Source organism: Bombyx mandarina, chromosome 22, assembly GCF_030267445.1.
Source record: "Bombyx mandarina strain Sakado chromosome 22, ASM3026744v2".
NCBI classification, from domain to species: Eukaryota; Metazoa; Arthropoda; class Insecta; order Lepidoptera; family Bombycidae; genus Bombyx; species Bombyx mandarina.
The window spans coordinates 14,206,039-14,219,874 of NC_143228.1; the positions used below are offsets into that span (position 1 = coordinate 14,206,039).

The 13,836-nt window shown below is 36.0% G+C and overlaps 1 protein-coding gene across 2 annotated transcripts; it reads right to left on the reverse strand.

The window, feature by feature from the left end:
- Positions 1 to 884: 884 nt before the first annotated feature.
- LOC114240200 (L-dopachrome tautomerase yellow-f-like) lies at positions 885 to 13,111 on the reverse strand. 2 transcript variants are annotated; one of them, XM_028170670.2, is made up of 9 exons: positions 12,770 to 13,111; positions 11,907 to 12,074; positions 9,496 to 9,663; positions 8,530 to 8,646; positions 7,610 to 7,789; positions 5,943 to 6,091; positions 5,128 to 5,302; positions 1,877 to 1,976; positions 885 to 1,120 (listed from the first exon to the last, which is right to left on the reverse strand). In XM_028170670.2, the coding sequence occupies exons 1-9, from the start codon at positions 13,038 to 13,040 to the stop codon at positions 1,036 to 1,038; spliced, it is 1,413 nt and encodes a 470-aa protein (XP_028026471.2). In that variant the 5' UTR covers positions 13,041 to 13,111; the 3' UTR covers positions 885 to 1,035. The 2 variants fall into 2 exon arrangements, with proteins under 2 accessions (XP_028026471.2, XP_089592957.1); XM_089736831.1 differs by lacking the exons at positions 885 to 1,120; positions 1,877 to 1,976 and adding an exon at positions 2,689 to 3,781.
- Between the last annotated feature and the right edge of the window lie 725 nt (positions 13,112 to 13,836).

Sequence of the window (13,836 nt, forward strand, 5' to 3'; positions counted from 1 at the left end):
ACTCCATGTAGTCCTTTAGTTTCGCCAATATAGAAAAAATAAAGTAGCTATACTCTTCGATCTTACATCCCATTTTTCGGATTTCGGCGAGACCTAGAATGTCCCAATGTTTAGAGCATTCGTTAATTCTAGGAATTGTTCTGTTGATGCAAGTGTTCTTACATTATAAGTGCAGATTTTGAGGGTTTGTTTTATGTCTTGGTCTTTTTCTGTATTTGGTGGAGGGTTGCAGTCTAATTCCTCACGAGCACAAGTCGGGTTGGGGAATGTTTTGTTTCTTGAGTTGAGTTCTTTATTATAAAAATATTAATTTTAAGTTCTATTCGAGGTATAAAGAAAGTAAAACTGGAGGTTTCGCAACAACCCACGGTCATTCGGTAACGTGCGAACTTATTGTGGTACACTTCATTCACGGTTGTTTGCATAAGAGTTACTGTATTGTGCAAATGAACGCTCTGAGATCGTGGTCAATGAATGGTAAAAAAATATGTTATTTTTTGTACGTTATTACAAAGCTGAGTCGTACACTGTGTGCATTACTAATAAAAATCTTACGTTACGGACGTTTTTTCCCGGTTAGGGTACCCCTCCGCATCGTCCCATAAGGAATTGTGTTCCAAAAATATGAACATATTATAAGAATATTAGGGACATTAATGAAAGATTATAAAATAAATTATAGTAAAAAAAACGACAAACAAAAATAATTTACCCAATATAAATAAAAATATTTAATTATTATAAACAATTAATTATTATACAGTTATAAAATATATTTATGTAATTTTTAATAATTAATTAATTAATTGTTCAAGCAATTTTGAATTCAATTCTGGTATTATATAACTAAAGATTATATAAAAAACGTCTTGGTATGTCATCGTGGGTAGACAAAAACTGTATCCTCATTATATTTTAGGAAAAAATATTTGTTTAGTGATTTTGAGTTAGTACTGAAGAACTTACACTACACACACACTTAAGATTGTAACAAAATAATAATGAAACGATTTTTTATAGTGAACGTTTATTTGCTTACGTATAGTATCCATGATATAAATTAATATAGTCCTTATTCAGGAAGCACGCTGTATCTTTAATCGCACTATCAAAATTCATCCTAAAACAAACAAACTGTACAATTGGGGTAATTTTTTTGCTGTTTTCTATTATTATTAGAACCTGCTCAACCTGTCAGTAATGGTTATCGCTATTGCGATCTTAGGTCCTTACTACAGCTCGGGTATCGGTTATAGTTACTCCATTCTATCTAGTTTCACTCCACAGTAGTTATGCGTTTCGGTTTGAAAAATGGAACAACTTTTTACAAATTGATATCTCAAGGTGAGTGAAGGATTTTACGTTGTGTAGTTCAGAAGCACTGGTAGCCAGATAAGACATGGTGGACTACGAACACTGATATCTTCATTGATTTGTCCAATAGTTGAGACAAATGGGTTCATAGGTCCTTACTACAGCTCGTGTATAAGTTATAGTTACCTCATTCTATCTAGTTTCACTCCACAGTAGTTATGCGTTTCGGTTTGAAAGGTGGAAACCTTTTTACAACTTGACATCTCAAGGTGAGTGAAGGATTTTACGTTGTGTAGTTCAGAAGCACTGGTAGCCAGATAAGACCTGGTGGGCTACGAACACTGATATCTTCATTGATTTGTCCAATAGTTGAGACAAATGGGTTCAGATAGTCTTAGTTTGATGCGAAAAGGAAAAATACAAGTGGTTTTCAAATAAACAGACCCAAGCTATTCAAATTTGACACGAAATACCTAGTTTTTGTACTTCCATGTGATTCTAGGATTCTCACATAAGAAAAAATAATATATCATATTATAAAATAAATAAAACTTTTACATACGTGTACATGAAATGGTTCCATTTGCCGAGATTCTGAGAAGGTAATGAGTTTAACTTTCTGTTAAGCAAAATTTTCATTGTATTTCCAACGACTAGGACATCTGCAATGTGAATCACTTACATCAATCATGCATACACGAAAACAGCCAGCTAAAAGTCTATGTCGTGACTACGTCAAGTCAGTATGCGCTTTTGGCTTGGCACTAGTACGAGGAGGGATCAAAAAGTAGTGAGAACGACATACTTCGAGCGGTCGAAGAGTTACCATCCGATACTTAATACAAGAAGCCGGCATTTCATATGGAAGTATTCAATCCATATTGAAACAATCTTTGAATATGAGAAAAGTCTCCGCAAGATGGGTGCCGAGAATATTAACCGACAGTCAAATACAAAATCGACTTGACGTTTTGAAGATATTGTTGAACAAGTTTCAAGAAGATTATGAAAACTTTTTGTCTCGTTTCGTAACAATGGACCAGCCATGGGTCCATCATTTGGATCCCGAGACAAAACAGCAATCTTCGCAATGGAAACGGCCATCATCACCGACCCCGGGATATTGTTGATTGATTACCTGGAACGTGGAGCCACTATTACAGGCCAATATTATGCAGCTTTGATTTCCAAGTTTAGGAATGCCATCAAACAGAAAATGAGAGGGAAACTTCGAAGGGGCGTGATGTTTCATCACAACAATGCACCGGCGCACAGGTCGGCTGTTGCAATGGCTGCTATTCAGCAAGCTGGCTTAGAATTGATTGACCACCCGCCTTATTCACCAGATCTGGCGCCTAGGGATTTTTATCTGTTCCCCAAATTCAAAGAATACTTAAGGGGAAACAGGTACCAAGACGATAACGAGGTGATGGATACCGTGGAGAGCCTTTTGCAGGACCAAGACAAAACTTTTTTTTTGAAAGGGATTGAAGCCTTGGAAAGGCGCTGGACTGGGTGTGTAGAGAGACTCGAAGACTATGTAGAAAAATAAATCATTAAGTTATGAATAGTCATTATATTCTATCTCATTCTCATTGCTTTTTGATCCTCCTAGTATAGCTAAATCATCGTCCCGTGTATTGGAGCTGTTGCAATACTTTTCGACTCTTTTTATTGCGCTTCTAGGCAGACGAGCATACGGCCCACCTGATGGTGAGTGGTTACCGTCGCCCATGGACTTCAGCAATGCCAGGGGCTAAGCCAAGCCACAGCGTACCGTTAAGTACTCTCCATAATCCTCGTTTGAAGAAGGACACGTCTTAGCGCTTGAGAAAAACCCTGGAGCGGAGCTCTTCCAAAGCCGGATAGTACGTGGCAAAAAAGATCGCTGGTAACGCACTGTGAATGAACACAGTGGCTCCATGTAGTATGGATGAACTCTACTCCAGTGAAGGGCGGTGCGATGGTAAAACCGAGATGATAGGATCATCTCAAACAATAGGGAATATGCACGTGACTCCAATGGAAAAAAACTCTTTTATTTGTAATTTTGATTGCTATAAAAACATACATAATTATTTTTGAAATTTATCATAATTTAATAGTGAAATTCAATCATCAAAAATTGGCTTTATTCAAATTCCCTCGCAAATTTCTACTATTGGTGGAACAAAATGTGACGTCAAACTAAACTGTCAACAGTGTCAACAAGTTGTTTGTATGATGTTTGTTTGTATGGTTTCTTGTAATTATGTGTATCATTTGTTTCATGTTAAGTTAATAAATAATAAGCTCTCAGTGTTAGATTATTACGTTCTTGTGTAGAAAGACTCAACACAATGACTGAAACCGGTTTTGTCAAAGCACAATCAGATAATTTTCCTAAAATAGACGCATTAGATTATGGTCAGCACCTATTTCGCTTCTAATTCAGATTTTACGTCTGCTGAACTTGGAGGAGTAAAAGCTGCGAGGTAAATAAGTTATATGTTTATTAAATGATCGTTTTCATGGTTTTGTAAATATAACATAAACATAACCTAAAATACTCAGTTAATTTTATAATTTTTGTGACAGATCTGAACGAGATTTTTTTTTATTGCCCATGTAGGCGGACTAGCATACGGCCCACGTGATGGTGAGTGGTTACCGTCGCCCATGGACTTCAGCAATGCCAGGGGCAGAGCCAAGCCGCTGCTTACCGCTTAATACTCTCCACAGGCCTCGTTTGAAGAAGGACATGTCATAGCGCTCGGGAAACACCATGGAGGGGAGCTCACTCCATAGCTGGATGGTACGTGGCAAAAAAGATCTCTGGAAACGCACTGGGGATGACCGCAGTGGCTCCAGGTAGTGTAGATGAACTCTACTCCGGTGGCGGGCGGTGCGATGGTAAAAACGAGATGCCGGTATCATCTCGAACAATTTCTCAGAGCACTTCCCATGGAACATGCGGTACAAAATACACAGAAAGCTGAAGTCCTTCCGTAGACTCAGAGGCTCCAAACGATCCATGAAAATGGGGTATAAAATAATATATAGAATAAAATAATATATACATCGACTTTCGAAAAGAGACAGTCGGCTAATTTTGTCTTCGTAGAGCTTGCCTCTGTCACATATTACCTATGTACTCCTGGCTGAGTCCTTACTCGCCCACCTGTTTTGATGAAACTGGAAAAGCCTCCGAGCCACCAGTAATGCGTTATTCCAAAAAAACCGACCTATGTTACGTTTATCAGACATTGTCCAAGTGCGGTGGAGTGCGGTCCTAGTAGATATCGGGCTGTTAATGGTTCGGGTGACAAAGACAACACTCTACAAAGCCGAAATTAGCCGATGGTCTCTTTCGACACGTCGATGTGCAATATTTTCGCAGAGTACTCTAAGTGGCTATATAGGAATTCACTTAATATCACTTTCATTCATCTGCCCAAGCTATTGATCCCCGCCAAGACAGAACTCGGAAACAGTGGTGAAATTTTTTCACGGAGAGAATCAACGCTTGTGTGAAAGAGTGTTTGCTTGCTTGGTTCAAATCTAACATACACACTCAACGTCTCTACTTGTTCAACGGACCGGCGACATCAATAATGTAGATCGCGGGGTTGGTGCTGAGGCTTATACTGGCTTTTTTCTCACAAACATTGTGGATTGTGAGTTATACTGGACAATGCAATGAGCACACTCCTAGAGATAGCCCCTATAGAACTAAGTTCTTGCTTGCTACATACTACAAGCTTGTCTACAGATTTATGAGATTTATAATATGATTTATGCAGATGCTACTGACTTAAGCTTAAATGTTCATACCAGATATGTAAAGTGACGAAGTGGAATTTAGCTTTGCTACTTCACAGACGTTCTCAGGTATCATTTCAGTCTCCAGATTCCAGCTTAGTACACCGTTTCTCGCTTTGTTAATAAATAGTAGGTTATTGGTACTAATGCTGAGAGAGAACAACAATTTTCGTTTCTCAAGAAGATCCTGGAACAATTTTTTCACCATTAACTTAGTTATACGTAAAAAATGATGCGCGTGTAACTTGGTGCACGTGAAAGAAGTGAAACTTCTTTTGCGTTGTGTAGTACTGTGGTTTTCTTCATTTTTCATCCTTAAATTAAATTAGTGTTGTGTATAAGAGAAATGACCTAGCTCGCTTTGTCCTTTCCCTCTCTCCACGGACGAGTGGTTCGCGAGACGCTCCATCTATTTTCTCACTCTCGTTCTTCCTAAATTTTATATTTTCTCTCTAGTCGTAACGAATCTTTCGCGTTTTAAATTTTATTCTGAACGCGCCTAAAGAAGTCGCACTTCCAAAAGGCTTAAGGATTTAAGACATAATATCTTGTAGATGGGTTTTTTTTATATCAACGAAATTATTTAATTACAGTAGCCCGTGAATATCCTAGCTCGAATTTCATTGTTCACCTTGAAATATGATGTTGAAATCTCATTTTTATTATTATAATATATGACAGTTGCTTCGTCGTGCAATACGAAATGAGGATTATATGTATTAATTCATACACACTATTATAGATAAGCAAAGCATGCGGTTTTTATCAAGCGTTTAAAAAAAATTCAGAAAAATACGAATAATAAAAATACATATTTGAAAACATACGATATCAAGATTTTTCAGTTCGCTTTCCCATACATTCGCAGCCTCAGATCCACGGGTAGACATCATGATATCAGTAAATGACTTCAAACGTTCTCTTCCAGTCGTTAAATTCGATGTCAATGTGTATTTTATAAAATTTATTGGAACTCCTACAAAATAAATTAAATAAGTAAAATGGTTAATATAATAATTAGAGTAGATTAAAAGCAACAGTCACATACGCCTTTAATAATGCGAATAATCAGATAAAACATTTCCAACCGTTTAAGAAGAATTCAGAAATTCTTCAAATTAATAAGTTCCCGTGAACAACGTCTTATAACGTCGTGTTTTTGAAATTATAAAATGGTGCAACGTCATATGACGGCCTCTAGATTATCATATTTGTTTTGTCCGAATGTCTTTGGACGTCTATTTTATAGGTAAATTCCTATGGCGCATCTACTTAGCGCCGGAACACATTCGATTTTCATAGCCTACACCGCCGCATTCCCTAAAAAAAAAGTGCGTGCGTACAAAGTACACATGTCAGAAGTGAAACTTTTTTGGCGAACTAATTTATAAGTCTTGCTTATATTTATACAAATCTAAAACTTTAGATTTCCGAGACTTAGAGGAAGGGAAAAAGGAAGATATGTTCCCGCCAAAAGTCTGTCAAATGTCAATCTCAAACCTCAGTGTTGACAGTCACATTATGTTTAGATTTCTAAATTGTAAATGACCAATATTTTGCCAATTGAATTGACTAATTTAATTTCATGCTATTTGATTAATATTCCAAATTCTTTTCATTTCATTTCAATTCCTATTAACATTTTTCACAGAAAAATTATAAAATATTTGGCTGTTTGGTACGATACATTTGCCTTTCCAGTTGGAAAAATACAACAACTACTACTACTGACATTTGACAAGTACTTAATTTCAATAGTAGTTTGATGTCACTTCCGTTGCATACCTGCATGATGTTCTGTAAAAATTTTACCCCCATGCGCCTAAAGAAGTTTCACTTCAAAAAATCATTATCATTAGGATGTACGTATAACGGCGGGACGTTTTTAGACGTTGCTAAGTTTTGTATGGGAAAAATATGCGCCACAGTAGCAATATTCAGAAATGAGGTTGCTCACGCGAACATGTTAATAGAAAATGACGTGAAACTTGTTTTGTTCTCGAATATATTTTTTTTTATTGCCTTTGTAGGCAGACGGGCATACGGCCCACCTGATGGTGAGTGGTTACTGTCGCCCATGGACTTCAGCAATGCCAGGGGCAGAGCCAAGCCGCTGCCTACCGCTTAATACTCTCCACAAGCCTCGTTTGAAGAAGGACATGTCATAGCGCTCGGGAAACACCGTGGAGGGGAGCTCATTCCATAGCCGGATGGTACGTGGCAAAAAAGATCTCTGGAAACGCACTGTGGATGACCGCAGTGGCTCCAGGTAGTATGGATGAACTCTACTCCGGTGGCGGGCGGTGCGATGGTAAAAACGAGATGCTGGTATCATCTCGAACAATTCCTCAGAGCACTCCCCATGGAATATACGGTATAAAATACAGAGGGAACCGAAGTCTCTCCGCAGACCCAGAGGCTCCAAAAATTGTCCATATTTTCAAAATTTCCAAAGCTGTTGTATCTAATGCTTGCATAAAGACTGAAAACTTACGCGGGAACTCAAAGTGCGGCGAATCCGTTGGGAAGTGATTTAAATCGGTAACGTTGAGCCGTGTGAAGGCAGTGTCTTCTAATGAAAATACTATTATTCCGTCTGTAGCTTGATCCGTTATATAAACGAATGTGTCATTACATTTACTTCGACCAGTGTCTACGCCTAATATCATTAGACCTGAAAAAACAGGAGTAGCTCAAAATATATTTTACTAATAGTACTAATAAAGACAATTAAATCTATTTAATTTAATTGGTGTAGATATACATACATAATGATGTAATAATAGATAAAATTTTATTTTCAAAGGTGGTTGCCAGTTATGCTATCTGCGAATACTGATCTCACTGAAATAAGGTTCGTCTAAGTACATATGTTACCACATTTAACTCACACACGAATTTCTTAATAGCGCTGGCTCCAGCCGCGAATCTAACTGATATTGTTTTACATGTTATTAAAGATACAGTATCTCAGTATCTAAACACCATACTAATGACTCACCTGAGTGTGATATCAACTAGCCTAGAAAGAGTAACTTGTGTATAAGTACAGTCGATTGTAATTGGCATAAAAGGGCTCCTGGTTTAGAAGATCAAATGCCATAGTATTCGCAGCCAGCAGCAGACCTAAGTTTCAAGTTTCTTAGATTGTGATAGTATCTGGTATGATTTACAAATAATTAATTATCCCAAAAATTCGTAAATCTCTTTGCTTACTGAAATACACAATGAAATGCACAATAGCTGTATTGCTTTTTTCTACTCAAGTCTCTCCCTAATTTCTGTCTGTGAATCCATCATCAAATTCATTCCATTCATCTGTATTCTATCCTGTTGTAACTACCTTTTCTCGTGTCTCTCTGTTATGGCTCAACACCACCAATATAATATACAACAGGGTTACATACTCCTTACCTTCAGTAGCTGTACCGTTGATCAGTACTGCAGGGCTTATGTCAAAACTGAATATCAAGTGATCAGTGCCCTCTCTATAAGCTGCTAGTGAAGGGTGTTTCACTTGTTTTCTTGCACCTTTAAAATAATTTATGCGTAAAATTACTTAAAACCAAACACCGGAATGTCATATCAAGATTTTATTCTATAAAAAAAGGTTTCTTTTTTAAATATACCTATATATCCTTATATTTTTTAATTGCTTCTTTTTTGTTAAAATAGAAATATATTAATGTATAAAAAAAGATTATTTATAATCATATTATTATTTCTTCATTCATTTTTTTTTGTTCATTTTTAATTTACTTCATTTACAATTGAAATTAATAAAAATGATTTAATATGACAATAAAGCAGTATCATGATTATCAAATGAAGTGTCCAAAGGTTAATTAATGTGTTTACTGTTCCCACTCGCTCGATTGAGATTCGTCAGTCATGAATATCTTATACCTTTAAACGAGCAATTCTTGTATATTAATATATACTTATATAATCTGAATCTCGGAAACGGCTCCAACGATTTTAATAAAATTTAGTATACAGGGAATTTCGGGGGCGATAAATCGATCTAGCTACGATTTATTTTCAGAAAATGTTGTTTTATTCGTGTTTTCAATAATCAACTCTTCCCGACATCTATTGGCGAATAATAATACTATTTTTCTTAATTGAGGGCAACTAACCACTTTAAAGAAATAACAAGATGGCGTTATAAAAAAAAAATCATCTAGGTCATCATCTAGTAATAATTGTGGCAGTAACTTAATTCGTGCTATTATATCATTGAATTAGGAAAAAAAAACTACTGCAAATAAACAATAACTCAAAATATGTATTTTATTTTTATTTGGTTGTACTAACGACCTCATTACTAAATAGCACCGATTTAACTTCTAAGTCAGAATCGTATCATTTAAATCTTACCTGGTATATCAATCAATCCGGTATCGACCATCCATAGTCTCTGACAAAAATCGTAGAACGTTTTATAAACTGAAACTAATTTGTTGCCTTGCTTGTTATTGAACGGCTTAAAATCCGGACTAATGTATACTTCTCTTTCATCTATAACATTGATGGTTGATGGTATTCCTTAAAAACAATATTGCGTGAAGAAATGGCTGATATTACATCTTCATATACCAGGTGTTACAAAATACCTCGTAAAAAATATAATTAATTAAAAAAATATTTATTGTCAACCCTAGTAAGCTGTCATGTCAGGGAACCAGGTTATTTAGCAGAAAGGCCTACGTATGTACTTATTTTACCTAATAATTGTCTGCTTTAATAGTTTTTCTATTTTTCATTCATAAATAATTGCTTGCGAGGTTGTGTTGTGTATTGAGCAAGGCGGAGCACACTTTGAGCCGTTTCTATAAATTTGAGGTTTATTTAGGAGTACAAATAAGTTTCCGCCGTTTTTTATCGAAAAAATAATATTTATTATGAAAGAACGGTAATTTAAATTTAATCGAAGTATTGTCCATTACTAGCAGCTACTTTTTCCCATCTCTCAGGCAGAGTTCGGATTCCACGTCTGAAGAACTCCTCGTCTTTTGAGGCTATCCACGAATCAACCCAATTTTTGGTATCTTCATATAATGTAAACCGCTGCTCCGACAGAGCATGTGCCATTGACCGGAACAGATGATAGTCAGACGGGGCTATGTCTGGTGAATATCGCGGGTGAGGTAGTACTTCCCAATTAAGTGTTTTTAAATAACTTTTCACCGGTACCGCGCTACATACGGACGAGCATTATCATGGAGCAGAATAATTTTGTCATGTCTGGAGTAGTATTGAGGGCGTTTTTTCTTCAGAGCTCGACTCAATCTCATCAATTGCGTTCGGTAGAGAGCTCCACTGATTATTTCGCCTGGATTAAGCAACTTGTAATACACCACACCCAGCTGATCCCACCAAATAGACAGCATGAGTTTTTTCCATGAATATTCGGTTTTGCTGTGGATGTTGACGCGTGGCCAGGTAGTCCTCATGATTTTCTTCTTTTTGGATTATCATAATGTATCCACTTTTCATCACCAGTGACGATTCGATGTAAAAAACTTTTATTTTTGGTGCCTAGCTAGCAGCATTTCACTCATGCATAATCGGCGTTCAACATCTCTCGGCTTTAATTCGTATGGAACCCAATTACCTTGCTTATGAATCATTCCTAACGATTTTAAACGATGTGAGACTGCTTGCTGAGTGACTTCTAAAGTAAGTGCAAGTTCTTTTTGTGTTTGAGACGAATCTTCCTCCAATAATTCCGTCAATTCTGCATCCTCATAAATTTTTGGCCTTCCACTGCGATCTTTGTCTTCTACCGTAATCACCGTTTTTAAACTTTTAAACCACTCACGACATGTTCTTTCACTCAAGGCAGCCTCATTATATGCTTTTACGAGCAACCGAAGCGCCTCGGATGCAGTTTTTTTTAAATTAAAAAAGTAAATTAAAAGTTCCCGCAAATGAAGCTTATTTGGTTCAAATTTTAACATTTTTGGATAAAAAAATATATATGATGCTAATACGGAGTTAATAATATGATAGGGTTAAGTTGTTCTTAAATGATCAACTTAATTTTCAAGCCGATTATCATCTGTGAATTCGAACGTAAACCTCGTGCCACACCATCTTTATCAAAACGGCGGAAACTTATTTGTACACCTTTATATGAAAAAGTAAGTGTTCTTTTAGGTTGTTTCGTTAAGTTAGGTCTTTTAAAATTTTTGTCGTTCTGCGAATTAGGTAGAAATGTAGTTTATTACTCTTTAATTTTACTGAAATAGCAATTCGCTACTGAAATAGCGTTTGCACATCAGCGAAAAAATTTTTTTTTTTTTGGTTAGTTATACAGCACTACTACTGTTCTTAAATATTGTGAATGAACTCGTTATAAGGTCCCATTTAATTTCCTTTCGGGCTATCAACGGATAGTTTTGTAACACCCTGTATTAATAATTGCTGTCATCATAGTATTTTATTTGGTTTTCGCTCGAAAGTGACATAATAAAAACTACTTTTGGATTAGCTGTCCGAGATTAAATCGGATAAGTAGTTAAGATGATTCGACTCCCGCATGCCGATTCCACAGTCTCGAATGTCGAATGATGATGCATTGTTTCAAGATATTGACACAAAAACAATTGATGAGGTCTTTGTTCCGAAATTCCACTCACAATCTTCCAGACAACGATTTCTACTCAACAAAATTCTGTTTTTCAAGCAATATCCTGCTTAATGCCATTTCAGCCCATAATTTATTCGTATGTGCTTCGGTTTTAGACAAATAAATATTAGATTAGTGTCAAATAATAATATGTTACCAGGTTCTGTTCTTGGGATTGTAATGAAATATCCAAGTCCAGTGTAACCGCCATCAATCGCGAATGGTCTATTATTATTTTTAATATAAAATTTCTCTTCTTCGGTCAGTTCTTCTTCAACAAAATGAATAGTGCCTTCTTTGAATTCTACGTCACTACTGTCATAATCTAAAATATAAAATAAGCCTTGAACGAATGACATTCTATATTTAAAAATTATTTTGGGAGACGCAATTGTCAATATTGTGGACTTTTTGGCGTCAACACGAGAAGCGAAGTTGTGTGAAATGGTTTAATTTGTCTATTTAGTGTTTCTTCAGGTTTAAATGTGTAATAACGGTGGTTTATTAACTGTTGAGTATCTGTAAAAGTGCACAAATGTAGGAAAACGAAACAAGGCCGCTGGAAGTAGCTTCTCGGGATCCTCCAAAAAGTCCACTGAAAAAGTGTCAGATAATCAAATAACAACCACCGTTTTGATGAATTTTTTTTTCATCGAATGTTTCTTTTAATTTCTTCTCAATTAATGCCTAAAACCAATCAACTTCATTTCATTTCGCTCTATAGCATTTTTCATAAAAAAAAAGTTAGGCTGTGTGGTATCACACCCTCGCCTTTCCAGTTGGGAAAATGGAACGACTTCTTAGAAACACATCTCGAATAAAATAATGTCTTCAACAAAATTGCGTAAGTTGCATTTTTATTTCCAACAAATTTTCATGGATACCACTTACCTGATGGTAGACACCGTGGTTCATAGACACGAATAATATCGTTTGGTTTTACCATCGGTCGAAAGGGACCCTAAGAGACCCTAAACTTTGACACATAAACTGATTTAAATCATCTGATACTGTACTTACATGTTACACCGCCAATATCAAAATAGCAATTAGTCCACGCATATTCTAACTCGACATTTTCATCAATAAAATTGTAATCGAAAATTTCCGTAATATTTAATCCCGTAAAATTAAATCCCGTATAATTAAATTCTGTATACTCTGAATCGTAATCAATGTCTTGATTATATTCAACACTAGAATCATATTCGACAGAATTGTTTTCATAAAAATTAATTTCACATAAAGCATATCCGACAAAAACTACGAAAATACGAAAAAAAAATAGCATTTTAAATTAAAAATATGTTCTTTGCGACTGCACTCTAGTCGGTCGATCGAGAAACTGGGTGTCCGGGGAAGTCTGGGTGTTGTTTTGATGCCGACAATATCAATGATAGAAAACTTCATTTGTTATTGCACAAATCCTGTTTCGGCCAGTTTGACAAGAATTTTATTATTGCACGTCACATGGCTACTCATGTTTTCCTTGTTTTATAGCTGCCGAATATCAATTGGACTTTATGTTGATTCAAAAAAGCTATGGAATTTATGACGGCTCTAACAAAAAAGCGCTTTAGCCAACATTTAAAATAATAAACACCTCTGCGAATTATTCATCAAAAGCAAAAAAATCAGTATGCATTTTTAGTATGTAGACGTAATTGTGTACATATACTGTACTAGTCAATAGTGTAGACATAAAAAAAATGTAATTTTAAATTAAATCGACTAACAAAATAGAACGATTATTGGCTTTGATTGTTACATTAAACTTAACAAATCCAGTTGCTGTCAAAAGTGAGTAATCTGGCAATCGTCGGTATCAAACGTTTTTTATTTTATTTTTTATTCTTATTGCTTCGATAGGTGAACGAGCTCACGGCCCACCTGATCTTAAGTGGTTACTGGAGCCGATAGACATCTACAATGTACATGCCGCCACCCACCTTGAGACATGAATTGTAAGGTCTCAATTTTAACAGTACAACGGCTGCCCTGCCCTTCAAACCGAAACGCATTTTGGGAGGCTTAAAAGGGAAGATCTTCCATCGAGCGGGTGATATTGCTCGGTAGACCGACGGTCC

Excerpts from the sequence above, each read along its gene's own strand:
- LOC114240200 (XM_028170670.2), bottom strand. The coding sequence starts at position 13,040 with ATGCTATTTTTTTTTCGTATTTTCGTAGTTTTTGTCGGATATGCTTTA. Across the intron at positions 8,647-9,495 it reads CGGATTGATTGATATACCAG|GTGCAAGAAAACAAGTGAAA; the intron begins GTAAGATTTAAA and ends ATTATTTTAAAG. Across the intron at positions 5,303-5,942 it reads AACTGAAAAATCTTGATATC|GATCTTCTTGAGAAACGAAA; the intron begins GTATGTTTTCAA and ends AAATTGTTCCAG.